A 24,831-nucleotide genomic window follows, 5' to 3' on the forward strand; every position below is an offset into this window, starting at 1 on the left:
TTCCTAGTACACAGATCATAGAAAGAGGAAGTTAGTCTGAAAGTATGCATCATAGTTTCCTTAATTGAAAGAAACAAAGGAAAAGCAGCACAGGACATAATTAGCATTTCATGTCATTATGAACGAGGAATTGCCCTGAAGATCTGAAACAGTGTCTGGCAGTAGAGTTTGCTTTCCTTTTTACTGGTTGATGAAACAACACAAAATCCAGCCTGCACAGCTGAACATTCACTATAGGTTTTGTGTCTCTTATTTAAAGCTTAATTTCTGAAAAATTCTGTTGGTTTTGTCATAGCTCTGCTCTCGTCTTATCGTATCTACATTTGGCTTTCTTTGGTTTGAGGTCAGGACCCACAGCCAAACACAAAAATATCCTCACTTTCACATACAATTCACTGTGCTGTAGCTTCCTTGAAATGTTCAGATAGAGTTGCAGCAATTTCTCATTCAAAATTTTACTGTGTCTTTCACACACAAAAATACCTTTGCTCTTCCCAGACAACTTCCATACCTGCTGTTATAGCATAACACTTAAGACTCAAAAAAAAAATTCCCTCCAAATACCAGAAGCAGCAAAGAGTATTTATTTTGAAATGGAAATCATGAGGCCTGGAAAATTAATACATCACCAAAATAGATCCTGGCTACTCGCTTTTACTACTCACTCGATTTGTATAGCTTTGTTCTGAAGCTTGTTTATACTAAAAAGGCCAAGTGTGAAACAGGGACTCTCTTTCCAAGACCTAGAATTCACTACTTAAATTGATTATCATCTGGAATCACAATCACATTACAAAGTGTGACAGAAGGTCTTAACCATGACAAAATGTTCCTAAACCAAAAAGGTATAACCTCCTACTCAAGTTTCCTATAATGGCACTTGCCCAGAATCTAGTTTCTACTCATCATACTAACATCCTATCTGCAACAACCATGTTGCAGATCCAATGTTTCAATTCAATCTCAAATAGGAAACCTACCACTAGCCTTGAACAAAGACAATTTACCCAAGAAATTAAGTCATCTCACAGAAACCTTTCTTTTCCAAGTCACAGCTACAGTGAATAAAGTATGCAGTTTATTCTCATCAGGCTTTTCTTAAATGTTACAGGAGAGTCCACATGAACTCATCTTTTAAATACCATTTATAAATACCATACACCATATGCAAATGAGCCTGTTATGACTTCTTCAGTTCTTTCCATGGTCATTTCCTCATAAATTCTTCACAATGCAGTGCAATGGACATAAACTAATATGTGGACTTTATCAGGACCTAGATGGCATGACAGCTTTGAGAAAAACAAAATCACTTTGCTATGTACATCAATTTCCCTTCTGAAAATGAGTAATAGAATGGACTGTCATCCTTCATGGAACATGTTCATATCATCCCACAAAACCACTATGGCAGGATTTCTTTTTATACCATAAAGGAGAATGTTACTCAGTAGTTTTACATTCATCCCATTTTAAACATTTCAATATTTACATAAAGAAAAAAATGCTTTAACTGCAATGCTCATGCAGTAGAAAAAAAGCAAACCCCCCAAAACCCCCATGACTCCACTTTACATGCAAAGAGCTGGAAGTAAGAACATTAGTGGTGTGACACAGAGAACTCTAAGGAACGCAATTATATAATACAAAGAGGCAGCACCTTCTGCAGGACTAATATATCCCTGAACTAATGCATTTGATAAGACAGATTGGCAGATTTAGCCAAAATTTACAATTTTTTTTTCATTTAAATTCATTAAGAGTCTGAGATACCTTTAACAATCACAAATTACAAAGCTATCTTATCTTTCGCTACAAAGTTGTGCATGGAGATGATAATAGTCAGGTAGGGGCAGCATCATTCACAAAGCATACTCTCAGCTCTTTGAAAAAGATTTTCTGTGCTTAGTCACTGTCAAACATGTTGGCTTATGTACCTTCTTACTTTTCTCTCCTTCACCAAATTGATCTCCTGTACTACGCCCAAAAAAATCTATGGAGAGGTAATCAATGAAAAAATTATATAATTTTTATATAATAATATAATAGCTTTATAAGGTAACTGGTTAGAGAAAAAGGATATTATTTCATGTCCTGATTAAAACAGCAGTATTTTTATTGATCTATATTCTTCATTCTTTCTTATTTAGCTTGCTTTCATAATTTCATTATTTCAAAGTGTACTCTTCATTATATTTTACAAGCAAAATTTGTACCACAAAAGAAAGTAATAGCTTATTATGAGTCATGACAGTTGTTGCAATATTGTATTCTGGATCGGCGTACTTCTTTAGGAGCAGCAGTGGTAAAATACAGCGTCCTGGCAGTTGGCCATTGTGTTACACAAGACCTGCCTAATATATCTTTATTTGCAGTCCTCTAGAAATGAATACTGCCTCTTTAATTATTAAATGCAAGAGTTAGTTGAGTGCATCCAGGTCTCTTAAGTTTACAGGCCTTAGGGTGACTGAATGGGCAAAGAGCATCAGCCTTGCTTTACACACTATCAAACTTCAACTATTGATGGACAAAACGTGTGTGTTTTGTAGTAAAGGAAAAGGTGATTTTAGTCCTTCAGAAATTAATAGAACTGCACAGTGAATACTACTTACAAACTGAAAAAAGGGAGTAAACCCCATGAAAATAAGCATCTGATGGATTGCCTTTGGATAGATCAAACCACAAATTAAAATTCAAAGTAAAAAGAAAAAAATTATATAGATATATATAAGCCAAAAATTCTAAGAAAGCCAAAGAATTTCTGATAACCTTCAAACTGTAAATCAGGTTTACAAGAGTTCAAAAGATGAAAAAATTAAATAAGATGCTACACCTCTAAAATCACATTCCTGTTCAACAGAAATTGGAACTCAAGTCAGTAATACAAAATGCCCTTGCCTTCTTTCACTAGAAAAAAAAAAAAATTGAATTGAGCAAGATATAGAACATGACATTTTCAGCTCCTGAAATTATATTAACAGACTACAAGCATCTAGGGAAACTGCTCCTTACTCAGACAGCTTTAACTTTCATTAATTATTGACACCATACAAAGGACTCCACTATCTTTTTTCTCCTTTCCCATGGTTCTGCTACATCTCATGCATATGGTAGAAGCTCCTTTCCCTGAAGATACAGTAGCTTGGAAATGGAAAACTTGGGCTTCACATAATGGAATCTGTGCTTTGGCTTCATCATTCTTTCAGTTTTCCTTCATTCTTGAGTAGGCTCTTACTCACAGCTTTGTGAAGAACAGGAACAAGTCATTTAATGTTAACTGGGATGTCCTGTTTACAGTATAGGTCTGAAGAAGTTCAACTCAATGACACCCAAACCTGTAATAGCAGCCAATCAGCTATTCAAAAGCTTCAACAAGGTCAGACTTCAACTTCTGTAGGACACAGATTTCCTGGCACTTCCACTTACAGGCTTACATATGAGCTAGTGTTTTCAAAACCCTAGCCTTATGTCAGCTATTTAACAAGTGAGTTTTGCTAATACGCAAATATTTCTTTGCTAGCTTTTGCTTGGAATAAATATATTTGACATGAAATCAGTCTATAGACTAGGTGTCAAAATTAATTTCTTAAGATCAGATTTCAGTGATCTGAAATTACTTAAATTGAAATGATCATGAATTAGTAAATTCAGTGACAAAAACAGTGCTATGTATAAAAGTATGAGTGAAGGACAACTTAAGAGAAGTTAAAAGGAATTAAAAGGAAATGGCTGAAAAACTATGTTGATTTTATCCTGTCACCTGAACTACTCTGGCAGCATTAGTGTACATTTTGTATTCAAACAGCATAGAGATTGATCTCACAGCTGGCTTAAATTGGCATCATTTCAATTAACAGAAAGGATCTTTACTTGAAACAGCAGAATGCTGATTTTCACTGCTCTAATGCCTCCTCCAAATCATTCCAATATGCCCTACTGCATTATGATACACACTGATATTTAGGCAACGGTTTCCTTCATGTGAATTTTTCAGGGAATGTTTTGGATGTAATTCATTAAAGGCTTTCTGGAATTAAGTTATTAAAAAAACTGTCCAGATAAGAGGAGATTCTGCAGCAGGGACAGTCATGTTAGGCAAAAGATGCCAGCACTGGATGTAATTTACATTAGTAAAAGCTACAAAGCAGCCTTGACCAATAATCTCTTTCACTGAACACCTATAATTCTCTGTAACACTCATGTGAACAGAGTATTAAATATGTCTGTAGCTTTACATCTTTTGGAATGAATAAAACACTCTTCTCCAATGAAACTCTTAAAACCTATGCACTGTTTAATGAAAAGCAGCTAAAAGGCCAGATTTCACTGACACTGTAGAAATGTAATCTGTTCAACCACGGTTTATCAGCTATGAAGATTATCAGAAAAATACAGCACAAACACGCTCATCAGGAATAGAAAGCCAATTTACAGCGAGTAGGTGAACAGGGCTCAGGAACTTGGTCACAGTATGGAGAGGCTGCATGGGGCCAGACAAAGGTATCTGGTTTAGGATGAGGATGAGGAAGATGAGAAGATACAAACAGTTGGAGAGGAGACTCTGTTCTTGAGAGAGAAGATGAGGAAGTATCAGAGGCTAAAAAGCGAAACAAAGAGAATGGTAAGGGGGTGTGGGGAGGGGACAGGAAAGAAAAAAAGATCCAACAGGGTTTAATGGACTCATGGATGCCAAAAACGCAAAGCATTTGTTTCACTATTCAGTAAGATTGAAATGGCTCCTGCATAAAACAAATACTACTTCTGAAAGCAACAACAACAAAAAATACCCCTTGATTTTTATGTGCTCTCCTTTCATATTAAATTTGATTAAAAAACAAATGAAATATTTTTCCTATGTTCCAATGCATAAATTAAAAAAATATATTTGAGGGAAAATAAAGGCTAAAATCTAAAACTCAGGTAATATTGTTTCTTTCTATGATAAACTCGGTGGACTGCAACCAAACTGAAAAAAGTTTTTAAAAAGATTGATCACAATTTATCTTAAGCAAATAGCCAATGAGTCTATAGAGATTTGCATATTTTTGTCTGTCTTTGGATCTGTAATGTGTCTGTCTCCCTGTGGAATTGATTGATTCATCAGAACTCTTTTTTTCCCCAGTCTACATTTATTTCCTTCATCAATATATACAAACATGACTGCATGCTGCTCATGGCAATCCAACTGAAGCAGGGACAAACTCAAAGTAAATTTTACACAGTTATTGATCAGAACATTAGAATCAACAGTCTAGCTTTGTAAGAAATCCACAGTATAACCTTTTGATATTTTACTCAAATTTAAAATTAAATCACTTAATCATTATAGGATTTATAAGAGCTCCATGTAAATCAAGTTTTCAATCTTTTTTTTTTTTTAAAGGTCAGCTCCTACTTAATTGATACATTTATAAAGAAGAAGTATTTATACCCATTGCCCCTGGATTTTTTTTGAAGGATTTTACATGAAGTTTACATGAAATTTAGTTCTCATTTCTTGGTGTTTAGATGACTGAATTCAGACTACACAGACAAAGGGGATCATCATCATCATCATAGATGGCATGTAAAGTTATACAGTGGAAAATTTCCAAATGTTCACATGTATCCAGACATACAAATGTATTCACAAAGTAACATTACACGAGGTAGTTTAAGGAGGAGGGGGAGCAAACATTTCCATCCTGAGAGGATTTGCAGCCAGAACTTTCTTGCATTTTAACATTTGTTTACTTATTTGCCAAATTCCTTCTGCATTTCTAAACACTGTGTGTCCACAGATTTTGCAGGTGAGCCCTTTCAGCCCTACAAAGGTCTAACATCTTGATCATCTATTGTTTTTATCATCTACCTGTTGTGAATCATATTTTATTGACAATAAATGCTTAAGCTTTCTCAGACACTATGACAAGCTTGACTGCTTTCATTCTTGTAGTAGTGTTATTTTTTAATTCCTGCAAAAGGTTTATATAATACTCTGATGAAGAATTCTGAACAAATACTGGATGTGGAGCTTTTTCATATATATAATTACATAGATTCAGTAGTTAACAAAGTTCTAGTCCTTGCCAGAAATTTGAGTACTAATATTGCAACAAGGTTTCTTCTGCTAAAATTAACAATTAACAATTAAAAAAGAATCCCACCAACAAACAAAATTAATTCCTACTCCCAATTAAAAAAAAAGAAAACATAAGGGACATCTACCCACTGATCCTTCACAATTATCTTTTATAGGATACATAATCAAAAAACAGATCCTATATTTTTAATTTTACATCTTGTTTGCCTTGACAATAGAGTTAAGTTCTAACAATATAGCTAAGATTCAGAAAAAAATACAATTCGGACCTGCTAGAAAAATCACAATGTATGCAGAGATCCTATTTGGATCAGGATACTGGCTGCAAGATTTGAATTTGGGGCAAGCTGCTCGAAAAGCTCACTGTTTTGAATGAGGCTTCATCTTTACTTTAAAAGCATTGAGGAATATGCAGTCTTTAAAGTGCACCAATTCACTGTGTTCTCAAGTGTGGCAGATATAAAATAGGACACCCTGAAGGTATAACTCAAGAGCTGTATGCCCCCAGTGGGAAAGAAACAAACAAAAAACCACAACTAACCACAAGAAACCATTCACAACACCCATCCCCAACAAGTACTTTTTTGAAGGCATAATAGCTATTTTCTACATATATATATATATACACACACATATCTGTGTATGACACCTATAAAATGTAGTTATGTTCTTAAAAATGAAACAATCAGCTAGACTTGATCACCATAGCATGATATAATGTTATCTTATCCCTTTTAATTATACAAATATAAGGAGAGAAGATTCCATGTTAACTACTCCATATCACATTGCTATTCCTTGAAATCAAGTGACCTGACCTTTGCTATTAAAACTGCTTGCACTATAGCAAGAACAGAACACTACTTTAAATTCAAAATTGAGAGAACATTCAATCCAATTTTAACTTTCAGAAGTTAAATAGCTAAATTGGATTGTTTTCTACTGCAGTATTCTGATATTAATTTAAATGTGTCTTAATTTATGGGCCAAGTGGACTCAGATTTGTAGGCTGGCAAATTTTCCCATAAGCTGTTTGTGTCAAATAGTGATTGAGCAGAAATATACCCCTGAAAGGTCCCAGGAAAAGCATTCTGACATTTTAAAACTCAGGAAAAAAGAAAACTCACAATATTTAGAACACAAGTAAGATATGGCAAAAGTTTTCTGAATTAGCAGCATCATGATAATTCCTGCTGCAATCTCTGCAGAATGCATGGCTCATGTGCTTTTTTGATCGTGTAACTTCTAAGGTATATTAGTTTGCATTGGGATAACTGAATTTAATAATAGAAGCAAATTATTTATTGTCAGTATTTACTGATATGTAAGAATTTTAGCTTTTATGTAGCATACCTGTGCAACACAATTTTTATATGTATATATAAAAATATCACAGTATGTATGATTTACAACAAATAAATTTTGCTTATAATGTCAAAGTATGTCCACAGTAAGCCTAGCCACCCATGTAATTATATTTTAACATATATTTGAGATTTAAATTAATTAAAAACAATGTTTTCTATTTTTTGAGATTAAAAGTTCTCTGATTTTTTTTTATCTTTTAAACAAAAATGTGCAAATACTGAACGAATGAAAAAGCACAGGACTTTGGCTAGTAGGCTAGTTCAGCCTACTAATTTTTAACCCTTGCATAAGGAAATACTATTAAACTCAGCAAGATCCATAGCACAGATATTTTAATTTACAGAAAGCGTGGTCAGCAAGTACTTCATAAATTAAAAAGAAGAAAAAAATCTTATATCACACAATGTCTATTTCCACTTACATGACATGAATGAAAATACAACTTCATTTTGCAAAATCAAAAAAAATAACTAATGCAAAATCTATTGATGCCCAGATCATTTAAACTGTTTTATTGATCATATGCAGTTCTTACCTGTTTCAGGATCACTGAAATCTGGTAATGTAATTGTATTAAGCTGTCGTCTATCAGCAATAGCTCTGTCTAACAAGCTGCTCCCACGTCCAGAATCACTGTAATGAAGTACAGAAATTGTAAGCTATTAAAATACAAAATTATATACTGATATACAAATTGCATGCTGCCCTACTCCCACAAAGGTTCTTGCTATAAAAGTTACTGCTATGACCAAATTTAGTACCAAGCATCACTCACCACTTCCAGTGCATTAAGCCAGTTGCATTAAAACAGAATTAAGCTGAGCAAAATGAAATCCTTATTTACTTCAGCAATTCTGTTTTCATAATTAATACAACCAAAAAGGAAATAGTGTTTTTTAATTTAATTCATAACTAACACCTCTACAGAAAGAATCTATTGTACCTTGAGTATTTATATGATATGGAGTACAGGTTTCATAGAAAGCTGAGAATGCAGGTGTAAGTTTGAAAATCCTCGCTTTCTCCAAACTGAATAGAGACACTAAAGCCAGGACATCTAATTTTAGGTAAAGATGTTATAAAGGGCTGTTTTGGTTTTGGTGCTTTTTTTAATATATGCACATATACATATTAAGTGTCTAATGTTGAACTTCATTCTAACAGCATAGCAGAAACATTTTGAACACTTCTAACATCTCAGGAGCCTAAGCACTAGCAGTGATTTTTACTGATCGCACCAGTGGGCAAATGCACTTAACTTCTACTCTAGCAGTAAATCCATATCTGCCCCTCGGGCTTCTTGTTGATATGCTTGCTGGAAAACTAATTGCTCCTAGAATTACTATTAAAGATTCAGCAGGAGAACAGGGACTGAAGAGCTGACTGTTTTTTCTCCTTAAGATGAGGCAAGCATTGAGACACATTGTCAGCAAAGTGTAAGGAAGCACATATGGGCATTCCTTCTTTAACATTCTATGGTTAATACAGAAATTTCATTTTTAGGATTGATAAGTTTGGTACTATTCATTATCAATAAATATTTTCTTTAAAACTTCATTAAGAACCACACTACCCCACAAACTTGAAAGTAATTAAGCTTTAAAGCAGTTGAACTGTTAGCCCAACTTAGCAGAGTGCAATCTTTTGTCTGATTCTCCCTGAAGAGGAAGAACTGTACAAAATTCTTAGTTTAAAGTAAAGCTTGATAAACTTTAATCTAAACTGCAAACCTGGAATTCAGCACATCTCTCCATTTGCCTTAATTTTACAACTGCCTCCTTCTGACTTTGGATTGAATGAAGAGCAAGAAGTCTCCCAACAGTTCTTAATAGTTGCAGAAGTCAGTGAAACAACATTCCCTCTTTTTAGAGCTATTATTAAAATGGTAGAATTAAAATTTTGCATTACCCTGACATTACTGTATTATTTCCTTAGAAAATGACATCATTATAGAAATCCACAGGAAACAGAAGGGAACTTTCTGGGCCATACACTATCAGTTATAGTTGTTACATCACTTGGTGTACATCTTCTGTGGTAATTACTTCCTCAAGCCACGTGCAACCACATGTCAAATGTTGCTGACAAGTAGAGCCAGACCTACCCTCAACATCTAAGCACAGCACTGGCACTGTGATTTGTTCCTTTCTCGAATGCAAACCATGAAGTGGAAAAGAATTCAACTATTTTCTAATACATTTTAAGCAGTAGGCTAAAGGCAAACATTTAAACCTTCCAAGCCTTGCATCACAAAATAGTTCTAAAATTCATATTAATCATCTCATGAGAAAAAAGTTTGTATATCATATAAAGACACAAGTTCTACATCGACTGAACAAAGATAGTTCACAGTATTGCACTTGGCCCTTGCTAAGGTATATCTAGGTATTTGTAATTTATTTTCATTATTAAAAGATTATTGAGGACACTGAACCCATGTTCCCATAAAATCTGATTCATTGCAGAAGAAACATTTAATACAAATCACAGCTTATCAAAAAAGTAAATTCTTATCTCTTTGGGAAAATGATACACCAAATTAGTTTTCAGTCTAACTCATAACAGAAAAGGATATTTCAAATAAGCATAAAAAATATTTAAATCTTTGAAAAACAACATTATAAAAAAGTTTAAAATTATTAAAAGACCTTTTATTACTGGCTTAATTTTTTTTAAAAAAGGCTTCAATTATTTCCATTGGGAGACATAACTTTCAAATGGTGCTTTGCAACAAAATGAAGTCTGTGTTAAAACTGCAAAGGCTGAAAAATTAAAGTTTTCACAACAATCCTATGTCATCATTCTTCAGTGCAGCTGAATGAATAGAATTTCCCAGTCACATTTCAGGTCTCAGCAATAACTCCTATCCCAGAATATGAGAGGATCTGGATTACCATGACACAATATGTAGGTAGCCAGTCCCTACACTTCACACAGACCAGCCAAAGAAAGACTACAACTCTGTATCCTTCCTTATTCACTGCTTGATGTAACTCTGAGTCTGTGATTTGGGAAACCTATCTCCATCCATCATGACACTTTTCCACAGTTCCTGTTCATTCAATTCTGAATCCAATCTTAAAGCACTACTGTTAACTTCAAAAGACTTAGATGTAAAGATAAAAAAATCAGTACGAAAAAAGAAAAAAAATCAGATGAAAAGTAGTCCTCACTAATTTTTCTACTTAGATGCTCTTGAAGGAGAGTGGTGCCAAGAAGAGTTATCAACCATTGCTGTTTGAAGCTGATACAGTCAAGAGTAAGTTTTCACAGTCACTGCTGATGTCTGAAGGAGGCATTACTTAACGTGTGTTTAACATGGCAAAGTAGCTCTTAGCACAAGAACAACAACGCAGTAATGACAAGCTATGATTAGAGCCCTGATATGTGTAAAGGATATAACATCAGAGATGGAAGGTGAAAAGTTGTGTTGGAGTACATGCAAAGCCAGTCTGAAATTAGGCTTGCACAGAAACTGTAGCTATTCTGCAAAGTGCAGCATTCTGATACTAAACTCTTAACCCTGCCTGCCCACACATACAAGCAGCTAACTAAAATAAAGCACCACCCACTAGGTTAGAAATTTTCTCTCTGGCCCCTACTCCTCATTCAGTGATTTTGAATTGAAAAGATTCAGCTCAAACCTTTCTGCTTGCTGACATACTTGCTTTCAGTAACCTGAGTGATGCTTCCTGCTCCACAAAGCAGTGTCAGGGTCTCTCAATACGCTGTGACTGATTCAGGTGCCCTCCCAGGCTTTTCCTGCCACACCCTCTGAACTTTGCTATTCTGAATTCTCACTAGCTTCCTAAGCAGAGAAGCAGTTTTCCCACTTCTGCCATTAGGTCAACTCCTTAAATCTTCTTAAAGTGATGCATGTGTTTACATGACTGGAATCAAACTACAGCAAAAACTGAATGTCCATCATATTGTTACATAGGTATCTGATGCCACCTGGTACAAAGCTCTTCTGCTGTAGCATCTCTTCTCCAGAAGCTGTCAACCCTTCAAACAACCAGATATCAGGAAATTCTGCTTGTCTCCTTCTCCAAGTATTTGATGAATATGTTGAATAGTACCAGCATGGATTTCTGCTAAGTAGCCTTCTCATTTGTTTTCACAGCTTATCTAAATATATATAGCAAACGACCTTCACAAAAGCATTTTGGAAACCCAAACAGGACTATAACAACTTATATGTATATATTTGTTAATGCCTTCGAAGAATCTAAATAGGTTCATAAGCAAGACCTCCCTTTAAAAAACAGCCATGCTAACTATGCAAGCACATCACTTGTATCATTGTGATCCTTGATGCTTCTATGCTTCTAATGTCTTGTCTTCTTTCACATTATTTAGTGATAGCCCTTGAACTAAATTCCTACCACAGCAATCTCTCCACTAGCCAATATAAAAGACTAAAACCCTGATCAGGAAACAGAACAAGACCATACCAGTACAGTGAGAATTGGTTAACTCATTTGAGTTACCCAGTCTGTGTAAACACTCTTTATCATTGCAGAATTTAGTGGCTTTGGCATACCTTACCTCAGAGAACCCGGGATAGTTCCACATTACCATCAACTGGTGTCTTTGAATGTCAGTCTCCAGATTTCCAGAGGATTAGTGTGTTTATATGAAATACCAGAACAAATAGATGCAGGACTGCTGATCTCATATTGCCATGAAAAGCTACTGAGCAAGGTAGTGAGCAGCCCAGCACTCTACCGCATCTTACCTTGGGTTAGTTAGATTGTAGCAGGATTTCCAGATCTGGAGCATGTGTTTACAGGTAAGGAGTGCTTCATCTGGGCCTCGGCACAGGGACTCTAACTTGACTTTTGTAAACAGTAATCTAGTGAAAAGGAAAAAGAAGTTAAAAGATATTCCAATTCAAGAAAAACATTTTTAAAGACAGCATCACACCAAACTGGAGAAAACATAACTTCAAATACAGTAGTAATTTAAGTTTAATGAAGTAATTGCAATAAATATCTAATGCAGTTAAAGTAACAGTAAACACAATAACCTTTTACAAGATGTCTTTTTCAACTGGACAGAAGCAATAGTTGACAGGATTTTTTTCAATTTAAAAAAAAATAAATTACAAGACAATGTAGTTTATTGAAATTAGCACTACCACAGGATTCCACAAGATGTATCAAGTTGTAGATTCCCCACCAAGATTAACCTAGACAGCTCCCTAGTTGTTCAAAGAATATAAACACAATATGATAACAAAGGAGCTAGTCCACTGGTAGGCATATTTATAGGAGTCACAGCACCTAGGAACAGATAATACACCAGAAAAATACTAATTTAAAAGCAATTTTTAGTAAAATCAAAGATTAAAGAGCACAAAGCAGGAGGAGAGAATGCATATAAAACTGTTAGCCTACTTTCTGTTTTAAAACCCAGGTGTACTTTGGCATTTTATTCCACTGCAACCTTAATCATACTAAGTGAAAAATTTATATGATTGCTCATATGGTTTGCGTGGGAAGACTGAGAAGGGTGTAGAGGAGGGGTAAGTGTGAAAGCTCAGAAGTTTCTTATCCCAAATACAAACCTGGAGGCTGCTAATAGTAACTGAGAAGTGCAGAGAGTTTTCTCAAGAATAAGAAATTACATCAAGTTAGAGTAGTTAAATCTTCAGCACTGCACTGAACATCCTCAGCAGAAACTACCCAACATGGAATCTAAAAATGAATCACACAACCTTAAGTGTACAACGTGTGCCTTGTGGGACAGAGGAAGAAACAACAGGCAGTTCACTGTGTTAGTTTAAGAAAATGAGAACCTGCCAGGTACATAAGTTCATACAAAGTCTCACTTGATATCTTGTAAGAATGCAGAGCAGAGTAATCACTCTGTAATGTAGAGCAGTTATACTAGCTTAGCTTTCTTCTTATCAGTAAATTGGATTTGAGTATACAGGGATATTTTTATATATATGGATAATTTAAAGTTTGGATAATTTGGCAGAGATGTCCTCTCTAGATGCTCATTTAACAGTGACTACATCACTGAAAGAACAACATGTCCAGGTCTGTCCATCATTTTACTGAAGAGAGAAGGAAATATGACAAATAACATCCTCTTTCCTTCACACTCCCCTCATCTAGTCTACCCTTAACACATGCACATGCATGCCTCACCCAAACAGCAAGACCTAGGCATCAGAACTTGAAACTAAAATCACAGGAATCTATCTCATAGAATCCCTTTCCTGCTTCTCTGTATGTAAGATAGTACATTTGACAGTTTGAACAGCCTATATAGAAGTTCAATATCTTAACATTTGTGATATTAAAGCACTTTACAAAAGTTATGGAACATCATCAGTTCAGGAGCACCGAATTTGCAAGTCATTCTAGAGTCAGTAATCATAATATATACCTTATTCTGTACAGTTTACAGATAGACTGAATTTCCATTAACAGTATTCAAGCATTTAAGAGTTTTAGGGATTTTGTGGCAGAGGGAAGGCACAGGGTCAGCAAAACAGTAAGATTCAGCAAGCAAAATTTTAAAGGAAAAATGGAAGAGGGGATAGAAAGGGAGAAGATTTGGCTATTAAGAAATTACCTAAAAACATGTACAATATAACAAGAGTCTGTGCAACAAAAATGCTGGAACCTGGGCTACCAGTGTAGGATTCAACATCAAGACAGCAGAAGACAAATATACTCGTAACAATGAAAGCAACACAAAAGTTTGGTGATTTTGGATACATTTAGTACACGTTGCAATATCATTTCTATTTCTTGTGTGTTACGGCACTCAACAGAACTGAGTGTTCACACATTTTCCAAAACACAAGCAACAAAGTATATGATGGAAAAACATTCACAATTCTAATAAAGAAAGGCTAGGAAATTGTATCAAATAAATAAAGTACACTGGTATGTGATTATCCACACTAAAGCAAAAATAATTTTTGGGGTAGAAAAGGTTGCATTTATAAGGCCACACCGAGCAGCTTCCCTGGATCCAAGAAATATTTGGACTATACATCTTAAAAGAACTAAGACACCTCAGAAAACTGAAATGTGATGTTAATAATAAAATGAAAGCCTGCCAATTACACATACTGGATAAATGGGGGAAGGAAGGGAAGAGGAAGGAGCCAACAAAGAGGAACACCATGTGACAAATAGGTCTCCCATATTACCTTAATTTTATCAAGTTCCCTTGAAACATGGCTGGAGGTATAAGCAGCTCAGGGACAAGTATTACCAGGAAGGTTTTAGAAACCAGGAGGTAGGTTATCTGAAAAAAGATTTTCTGAAAGGTCAACTTCAAACATCTGTAAAAACAGCTCTTCTGGAATACAGCCTGTATTTAAAACCTTACAAGAAGTTTTGCTACACTACTAAAATGATGAAGAATAGATGAAAACCACCAAGTGATGGATGATGAAAATTAAGTAATATATTTTATGAACATCATTAATTATCTGTTTGTGTCTGTTTGACAGTCAAAAGTTTAAATTACTGGCACATGGTACCAGAATAACCTTGACATGGTAGAACAGCACTCTATTAAGAATAGAAGCAGTGAGGAAAAGACCATATCCAAAAAAGAAATGAAGAGTAGAACAACGTGTGTCAGAGATGTGGAATAAATGCAACAGATAAGAACAGAAATCTGTTTGGGTCAAATCCTTTGGGGAAGGGAAGTCAGTAAAACAGGTTCTTTCAAAGATAGACTAATAGCACATTTGTTCCAGCATCAGCATTTGCTATGAATGCAGATCTTTAACAATCACTAAAAATAAAGTGAATTGTATCATTTTAGGAGACTAATTACCCAGACACAAAATGAAGAACAAATCAAACTCTTAAATGGAAAGACTTAGTTATTCTTGGAGCTAATAGCTGATAAATTTATGAAATAATTACTGAAGCAGCAAATGACTCCATTACTTGAAGACTGTTCACACAAACTAATGAGGACATTATAAACCAGCTGTGCATAACCTAATCCATATATTACTGGATTTTTATTTAAATAAAGAATGAAAAATTTCAAATGTATTTATAACTAGGTCTTTGAATGTCAGTGACAAATAACTTGATAGCGAAGGTTAGCAAAGACATCCAAGATGCAGCAGAAACCTGGTGTTTAGCACAAAGATGCTCAAACAAGTTGAATGGGTAGAATTCCACGTGTGACAATCCAATCATTGATCAAAAACTGTGCAAGTAAGACATCAGAAATGCGCAGAGACCCTATCAAGAACAGCAGGGGACCAAGCAGGGGACAGAAGAGCAACATAAAAAGCTGCATCTTATGTACATTGGTAAAAAGCAAAGCTAAACTACACCTGAACAGATTATTACACTAAAATTATAGTCTTTTAAGGCTTTTTTGTATCAAAGTAGGAAAAAAGAGAAAATGTGTTTACTGAACAGGGATGAAAATTAAGAATAGTCAGGAATGAACCTCCAACCTTCACCATTATCTCCACCTATGTTGTCTGAGATATGAAAACTATGACAAATGGAGAATAGGAACTTTCTAAGAATGACTGAAGTTATGGTAACCAAAAATAATCAATTTCTCAGAATTATGGAAACAGGGACACATAGGATTGTCCTTTTAAAGGAAAAATTTGAAAGAAAAATATAACTTCTGGAATGACTGGGGAACAGTATCTATGTTGCTAATGATTTTATTAGGAGGGAAGGAGCATTAGATAACACCATGAATGAATAAAAGGGTTATTGCTCAAGTTTAATAAACAGATTGCACCAAACTACCTGTGTAGCCATTATTCCAAATGAGAGCTGCCTAACAGCTGGGCTCATCAAGGTAAGACAGCTCTGAAGAGGCCAGATGCAATTCAGGGAATACTCATTGGAACAGAAGGAGAAAGACACAGTGGCATTGTACAATATCCCAGTAACACCACACCTGGAATGTTATATGTAATTCTCATTGTAACAGCTAAAAACCCCACATACTTGAGGAATTTCAAATCAGAGCAGCTGCACAGAAAGGCTATAAGGGTGATCCATTTACTGGAAACTACAGAGTATTAAAAAAAACTTAATTTAGTCAGTCTAGCAGAAAAAAAAACCTAAATAAAAGCCAAGAAGAGGTACAAATTCTTTCTATAAATACAGATGAGACAAATAGCAGGAAGGGAAAAGAACAATTTATCTAGAGGAAATTGTGTCCACAAAAACAAGTATATCTAAAGGCCATTCAAACTATTAAAACACTTAGGGTGGGAATTGGGTCTCCTAATTTATAATTAGGTTGTAGAAAAGACTGCTTCCTTACAGTTTGTTTTGGATAGACCACAGAAGAGGTGGTGCAAATATTCTAAATTCTTAACATAAAACTGGTAAGTTCATGAAAAATATTACAGACAGGACAATTATAACAATGGGGCCTTGTGCCCTTCAAGGTTCTTGCTACTGTTTTATTCCTAATCATGCAAACTAATCTATTCAGCTATGATCTGAATCTTTCTTTACCAGCCAACCAGTGCAATTTGTAACAAAGAACATACGACTTTCCAAAATACAATTGTTCTAATTCTCATCCAGCCTGTTTCTTTTTGAAGATGCTACAACCACCAATTTTCTTCCATAGTAACTCGGTCATAATGTCAGGAGATCAAGAGGATTTAATTTGTCCCATACTGGCTTAACCTACTGAAGGTATTTCTAATTTGTTGAATGAAGCAAAAAATTTGAAATATGGAACACTGAGCTCTGCTATGTCACAAGTAACACTGCTAATACTGAGAACTCCTAGTTCTTTCTGTGAACAGGTATTGCTCTCCTCAAGCATAATTTTAAAACCAGCTGTTTTGATTTTGGGATCAAGTCAGCAATTTCCACAAGCTGCTGTGCACCATAAGAGCACAATGGCTTGGATCAGCCATAGCTGGATATCTGTATTTCATACACTACTGCACAGATGAGGCTTGCCTTGCATTCTGTGATCCTTTCTTCAAATCAAGCAACATGACACATTCTGATGGGTCCCCCAGATCTGCCTGCTACAGCACTGTCACTCAATGCAGTAGTAATTAGGAATCTCCCTAAAGACTCTCAGACTAAGCAACATCCTATAGGAAACTTATAGTTCCACTAGACTTCTTCTGAAGGGTCCATATCCCCATATCCTGATCAAAACTGATCAGAATGCTCTATTTTCAGTTAGTGTTAGAAGCAAATTTCATTATTATTCTCTTATTATACAAATAATTTACATTGTTCAGAGCCTGACAAGATAAGGAAGAGCTGTACATAACACTTAAAAGTACGTGCATTGAAAATAATAGTGTAAAGCACCAAAAGCTTTGCAGAGAAACCTAAGAGCCACCCTAGGAAAATAAAATTTAAAAGGATGCGTCAAATCTGCTTGCTTAGAATGCAGGATTAAAAATGCCGCTACTTTGGTTTATGTTTAACCTACTTGGAGTGAACTTACTAAGTTTTAAGAGAACCTTTTTAAATAATTTAAGAGTTTGCTAAGAGTAACTTCAGCTAACAGTATTTTTTACAAGACAATCAATTATTAAAAATGTTAGGAAATAATTAATATGCTGGGAGTCCCATAAATATGGGTACAAACAACAAACAAGCCACACAAAGTATCAAACAACTCCAAAATCTCTCAGAAAACCACATCAATTTCTGCAAAAGCTTAACTAGAATAATAAACTTTGATATATAATCAATTCTAATATATAGCCTGTTACTTATGAGAGCATAAAAGGAAGGTGATAAATACCAGTTCTTTGCAGAGTTATATAATATTTCATTTCTCACTTTTAAATTATTTTATATATCCCACAACTTCAAATCCCCAAATGCTAAAAGAATTCAAAAGAATTTGTTCTGGTTTTAAAACCAAGCGCTAAAAAAAGCAAATAAAACCCCAAAAAACCCAACCCCCACAAAAACTATCAAACCAACAACACCCCCAGCCCCCAAAAATACCCTCACCAAGACCATATGATTTTTAAAATCTTTAACTAGTTTAACAATAATTCTGCTCTAAAAAAAATCACAAAAAGGATGGTTCAGAATGCAATACTAAAGATACTGAACTCTGAAAATCAACTCTTTTTAACAGACAATGTAGACTTCTTTTCAGATGATCTGAATTTAAGGGAAAAAATAAATATGGCGATGTAGAGCTTACATTCACATGCATAGTTCATACAGTTTGACATAATTTTTGTAACAAACTGTGATAGCATCATTTGCTTGTGCAAATTAAAGCAGGTTAACTATGAGACCCCACAGAATAACTGAAGTGGGAAAGCAGTATACAGAATGCACAAAATGAAGGTGAAACAAATACTATTCAAAACTGATTATCTGCAAGAATCTAAAACTATTGTCCTTTCTAGATAAAGTATTAGCAAGTCGCTTCTGAACTCAACAATTACATACATAGGAAAACTGATGATGATTGACAGGAAACATAAGAAATGAGGAAGTAGGTGGGAAGCCAAACCTTGGCATGGTCAGTTTTCTTTATGTCAGTATGTGCTGTGAGCAAGTGCCCTTCTAAAAATCTTTTAATTACTCATAAATACATATTTTAGAAGGAAAAGGTTAAAATTAGAAGAAAATCCTGAAGTTCCCAGTGTTTATCTCATTCACAATCCAGATTTTGACAATAGTTTATGATCTGCAAGTTGGTAGAATCTTTTAGAAGAAGGTAGGGCTGACTGCCTTAAAATCCTTCAATTGAGAATTTCAGTTGAATCCAACAGGACTCTAATTGTCATGTAATATACCCCCATAATGAAAAGATCCTTATAAAACACAGTAGGAAATTTTGTCTAGAAACTGGTCAGTGGCACAGCTTCATAGCTGTCAGGCCAAATTTCTTTTTAAAAATGAAATATATAGCTATTGGAACAAATACAGCCTTTGCAATATATATGTGGAAACACATCATAAAAATAACTAACCAAGAGGCAAATAAGAATGCCAGCAAACAGGTAGTTGAATCAAAGTCCCCAGTGAAGCAATTATGCTCAAATTAACACAACCCTTTCCAAGAGATGTGATGCAGGTGTTTCTCTGTATAATGATGTAATAAATGTTATTGAAATATTTTGTGCAGTTCTGGCTCACATGTGATGAAAACTGGCTACAGTGGAAGGAATAACTGAAAAGCTGGAGAAAATGCCCTTACTGCCAGCAAGTACCATGACACTCTTATCAGAAAGGACGTTGGGAGGTGGTCTTAGTACAGAAGCTATCAAGAGACTGAAGTTACCAGGATTGCAGAGGGCTTAACAAATTATGATATAAAAACCAACAGCTGGAAAGAAACCAATAAGGGATCAATTCAAATTAAAAGCAAAAATGTTGTCTTAATGAAGAGTGCAGCTCCAACACTGGAACAAGCTAACACATGCGACAATGGTTTCTCCAGGCTTTGATATGTTCTTATCAAGATTGGAAGTTCTCTGGAAGGTATGCTTTAGGTAAACCAATATTAACACAAAAAGTAAAGTAAATGTAGGAACTTCTAATATATAGACAGTCAGGGGGGTTAAGATTTGATCCTCCTGGCTTCAAACTATTAATTCAAGCATCCAGTTTTGACAGCTGTCCCTTTAACACTTGCTGTAGAAAGCTTACAACTAGCTTCACATTACTCAACTCCCAAATACCTGTCTTGTCACCAAAACACGAAATAACACAATTGTAAAAATTTAACCTACTGTGAGAATGACAACATGAAACCAGACAGACTATGAAAGACACATAGTTTTATAAAGGATTTAGTTATACATACAGTCATCTTAGATGCAGCCATGGTAATCAAAGTACAGAAAGAAACTTATAGAGGTGTCTGCTGCAATTGCAAAGTGAACAGCTGCATAGTCAGTCTGTCCATTTTAGCATTCAAGGAGAGTTCTATTATCAGGAAAGACATAAAGAGTTCATTATAAAACATGAAAAATCATCATTTGTAAGTACCTTGAAATGAAATGCCCAACACTGGCAACAGGAGGTCAAGCAAGCAAACTTAATTTTTGTAAAAACTCCAGAAAAGCATTCAACTTAATAAAAAATAACATCCTAAACTGTTTCCTAATCAATCACCAAACCTCCAATATCAGCCACACAGATCCCAGGTACTGGGAAGCCCATATACACACAGAAATATGGATGAAGTAATGAAGTGGTTCAGATTGCTATTTGAAGCATGACTCTAAAAAAGCAAAAGAAGCAACAAAACCAGCCCTCAAGCCCCAAAATAACACAATTCTGTGAATATCATGGATGAGTATATTTGGTATCCATTGGATGGCCTTCCTTGCACCCTACTATTCCCCATATATTTGTCTACGAAGCAGTCAGAATTGCAATTTTAGGTGCAGTGTATGTATACTGTATTCCATATTATGAACTCAGTGTCCTTAAGAAAATGTAGATCTCTAAACTGTAATGAAGATAGTTTCTGACTAAAGCCAGAACAAATTAGTTATACTTGAAAACTTTTTGTTTGCCTGCCTTGAATTCCCTGCAGCAGCCAGCTCATGACCCAAACTGGGACTCTTTCAATCAAGTTTCAAAGAATCTACAGCCTAGCAAACATAATTCAGGGATAAGACCCTGAGGCCAATGACCAATTTGTTATATAAAGTAATATCTACCTATCAACAATGTCTTTTTTAATGGACCATTCGGTAAAAGCATGTAACTACAACCAAAGGGGAAGAGGGATGGGGGAGTGAGGTAGAAGAGCCCAGGACAAAAAGAAAAAAAAACAGGCAAATGGTACTGTGTTTCATGACTTACAGAAAAATAATTCCTGAGAACTAACATTTAACTCCCAATATAAACAGGATCCAAATGGAATGGATTTGAAAATTCATGTTGTCAAATACTGACAAGAATGCATACACAAACCTGAAAGACATTATTTTGGCAAGCGTAGCACACCACTACTTCTTGTCCAATCCTATATTATCATCCTTTCCTCAAATAACTTCCAGTGTTCTATTTATCAAGGAAAAACCCCACAAAAGCTCAAGTTTTATCAGCACCACACACTGCAGTGCAACTACAACCGACCTTGGGAAAGCAGAATAGGGTAGTCTGTTTCCTTCAGTTGATAAATATCTTCCTTCCCCAAAAAACATCAGTGTATATGTATCATCCTACACTGCCTGTACCAACCAGTTCTTTTTTTATGCCCACCTGGACATCTCCAAGAAGGAAACAAGTTTGTTACTTACTGAACTGAGAGGAATGTTAAAAGGCCCTGTGATCCTGGGAAATCTAATGTAGCTCGAAAGAGCCCTTGGGGGTCAGGAAGGAAAAGATTTAATAGTTTTCAGAGGAATGACATATTGGCCTGATGCTTCTGTGAAATATTCTTGGAAGAAAAAAAATTTCCATCACACTTCAAGAAATGTAAATGTTTAAACTGTGAACTAAGTCTTCAGTTGTCTTCAAACCTGTTACCATATGCCTTTCCTTTTTGAGTGTACTTAACATTAAAATAACATGGTTGCACTCCTCAAATAACCCATCTGCTGTTCCCTACTTCTGCTACTTTAAAAGCTTGTCAGCTGCTATCCATTGCAGTTCCAATTTTCAGCATAAAATTAGCAATTTACTATTTATTTTGCCTAATTACACTAATTGTAGGCATCATATTCATCTTGAAGTGCCCCAGCATTTGAAATAAGGGAACCCCAAGCAGTTAAAATTAAGAAAACAATATCCCAAGTACTTTGCTGAGAAACCTGACTCTGTCTCTCTTGACTGAGAATCTACTTTTGACTAATCGTGAATTAAAAACAGACAGAAGTGTTGCTTCAAGATTTCACATCGTTCAATACACGACTAAAATACAAATTCCTTGTAACAAGCAGATAAAAGAAAAAAAAAGAGGGAATACTGTAAATATTGTAAATAAGGCTGCTCAGGTAATTGTCCATGTATGATATATATTGTGCGAGATACGCGAGCCCAACATGAACCAGTGCAATGCAACCACTGTTATCTTGCATCACCTTGAACACACCCTCAGACTGCAATGTTCACCTCTGGGACTGCTTACGCATTCAGAATGGAAATCACTGGATTAATAAAAATAAAACTCAAGGAAAATCCAAGCGACTTAGACCTGAAGCCCCCCTCATGGCTAAGTACTTTAGCAATTTAGGATGTATTGTGGCTCCATCCTGCCTAGTCTCTGCATTCAGGGCATGACATCCTTGCTTCTGTTACAGGAGGAGAAAGGGATCATCTCACTCAGCTTCCCACATAGTTTGATGGTTAGGACTCTTAGCTGCATCATTTGTCGGTTAAAATGACAGGGTTTCTCTTGTCAAGCTGGAGAAAAAGTGAACTTCACAAACACAGTAACACCTGATTGGGATTACCTATTCAGTTTTATTACTGTTGGCATCTTATTCCCACCCATTTCAGTATTGATACTGAGTACAGTATTCATGATCTTTTCAGTATCTTAATCTGTTCAGTAGCCTTTTGTCTAGAGATCTTTTTGTCCCCAGATTAAAGCACGTTCAGATTGCAGAAGGCTTCAAAGATTAGCCAGCATTTAAAAGGAGATTCATTCTATTCACATAGCTGATTTCTTTATAAGGAAGCTAGCAATTACAGCCTACAAAAAGTTTGAAAAAAATAGTGCTATAAATATCCAGCAAATATGGTTGACAAATGTGTATGTGTGTATATATAAAATTTCATTATTTTCAAAATATTTCATGTACTTCAAAATTTTTCTGTGAAAAAACATTATTACATATCTATTTCAATTTTACAGGTTTCCTAGATTTTTGCCAATAGTTTTCCCAATACCTATTCAGATCTCAGAACAAGCTGCATGTTTATGCTGCCAATAAAATTAATACAGGAGAAACAATCAGCTCTAGAATAAGCTGTACCTTGCTGCTAACAGCCCAGGGTGTTTGCTCATTGCCTCCACTCCTTTAGACAATGATGGGACAGAATTATTTGGCTCTGAGGAATTTCTTTCTACTAAGATGCCCAGGGCAAAATCATGATCTGATTGGCCAACTCTCTAGCTTTATAGTGCAGGAAGGTTATTATTAATTGCAGATCCAAAGATATGCTTCCTGTGCACTTCAAATATCAAACATGAACTCCAGGAATGCACCAGGTTTTCAAATGTCAAAAACTGACAGACAACATATTTACTAATTGCTTACAACACAAGAGTGCTGGAAAGTAGCTACTTCTCTGCATGATTCATGATGTATCCTATGAGTTCCTTGCAACCTATGTCATTTTAAGAAGTTGCAGTATTAAACGTGTGAAAATGTGGATTCTTTTTAAAGAAATGCAAAACAAAAAGAACACACAGCTGTGAAGAGAACAAGAACAGTAATACTCAGTGCAGCAGTGCAATTACAACACATAGAGGTATGCAGATAGGATTAATGCACAAGAAATGAAAGAAATAAGGAATAATAAATCACAAGCACTGTGCTTTAATAATCCAAGTATAGAGATTTATTATGCTACAGAGCCATCACAGCATTGATTTCCATAAAGCTGGGGTAAAGGATCCAGTCAGAAATACAGAGAATACCAAGAGAACTCTTGTAGTATTTAGCTCACTGGAATGCAGACATAACTGAAAGATAAAGCACAAAGATACCTGAAGTGTTTACAAAACCCAATAAAGCACCACAGGTGAATAATGAAATGTTTCAGTGTATCTAAAAATCAGCAAGCTGTAGAGGAACACAAGAGGATCTTTTTCTAATCTACTAGGAAATATCATGAGATTATACTGTTTATAGATGTTGCCAAAAGAACATGGACTCAGCAATACACTAAACAGCTGTGTTTTGTATTTTATATATACACACATACACATTTGTCAACCATTTCAAGAACACCACATATAGTTTTCAAAAGCTGATAAATCCTTGCAAAAATAACCCAGTTACATGATAGAATCAATCCAAATTTATATTATTGACCAGATGTGTCTGTCTGTCAGTATCAATTGTGGAAAGCAGACAAGAAATCTCATCATATTTTCAACTTTTCTGGCAACTTGACAGCACTAAATACAAGACTCTGAGAGACTTTCTAGAGATACATTTAACTGTTTCACCTTGGATTCTTCAGCATCTGATAGTGATCCCTACTGCCAAGACATTCCTCAGAAATTCCCTGATCTGTACCAGTACACTGTAATGCAGTACACTGTATCACCACTGAATCTGTATTATACAATAGGACCAATTTAGAACCACTATTATGACCTGTATGAATAATATATATACATACATTAATACAAAGATCAGTCTCAGACAACATGTTTAACCAGAGTTGCAATATAGACTACTATGGAAAAACCATGAACCACATTTGAAA

At 35.2% G+C, this 24,831-nt stretch overlaps 2 protein-coding genes across 5 annotated transcripts in view; one reads left to right on the forward strand and one right to left on the reverse strand.

Annotated features, from left to right (window-relative positions):
* Nucleotides 1-24,831, reverse strand: part of TTC7B (tetratricopeptide repeat domain 7B) — a 121,886-nt gene that overhangs the window by 31,502 nt on the left and 65,553 nt on the right. Inside the window, exons 16-19 of one of the 4 annotated variants that reach the window (XM_058829751.1) lie at nucleotides 12,189-12,305; nucleotides 7,986-8,083; nucleotides 4,433-4,597; nucleotides 2,613-2,663 (exon numbers count right to left, since the gene is read on the reverse strand). In XM_058829751.1, coding sequence (XP_058685734.1) covers nucleotides 2,613-2,663; nucleotides 4,433-4,597; nucleotides 7,986-8,083; nucleotides 12,189-12,305 — 431 coding nt within the window. The remainder of the gene's footprint in view (nucleotides 1-2,612; nucleotides 2,664-4,432; nucleotides 4,598-7,985; nucleotides 8,084-12,188; nucleotides 12,306-24,831) is intronic. The other 3 variants (XM_058829754.1, XM_058829752.1, XM_058829755.1) reach the window with 3 other exon arrangements.
* Nucleotides 3,157-24,831, forward strand: part of DGLUCY (D-glutamate cyclase) — a 220,452-nt gene continuing 198,777 nt past the window's right edge. The window contains exon 1 of the mRNA XM_058829762.1: nucleotides 3,157-3,161. The gene's annotated coding sequence lies outside the window, so the exon portion shown is untranslated. The remainder of the gene's footprint in view (nucleotides 3,162-24,831) is intronic.

This window comes from Poecile atricapillus, chromosome 1 (assembly GCF_030490865.1).
Source record: "Poecile atricapillus isolate bPoeAtr1 chromosome 1, bPoeAtr1.hap1, whole genome shotgun sequence".
NCBI classification, from domain to species: domain Eukaryota; kingdom Metazoa; phylum Chordata; class Aves; order Passeriformes; family Paridae; genus Poecile; species Poecile atricapillus.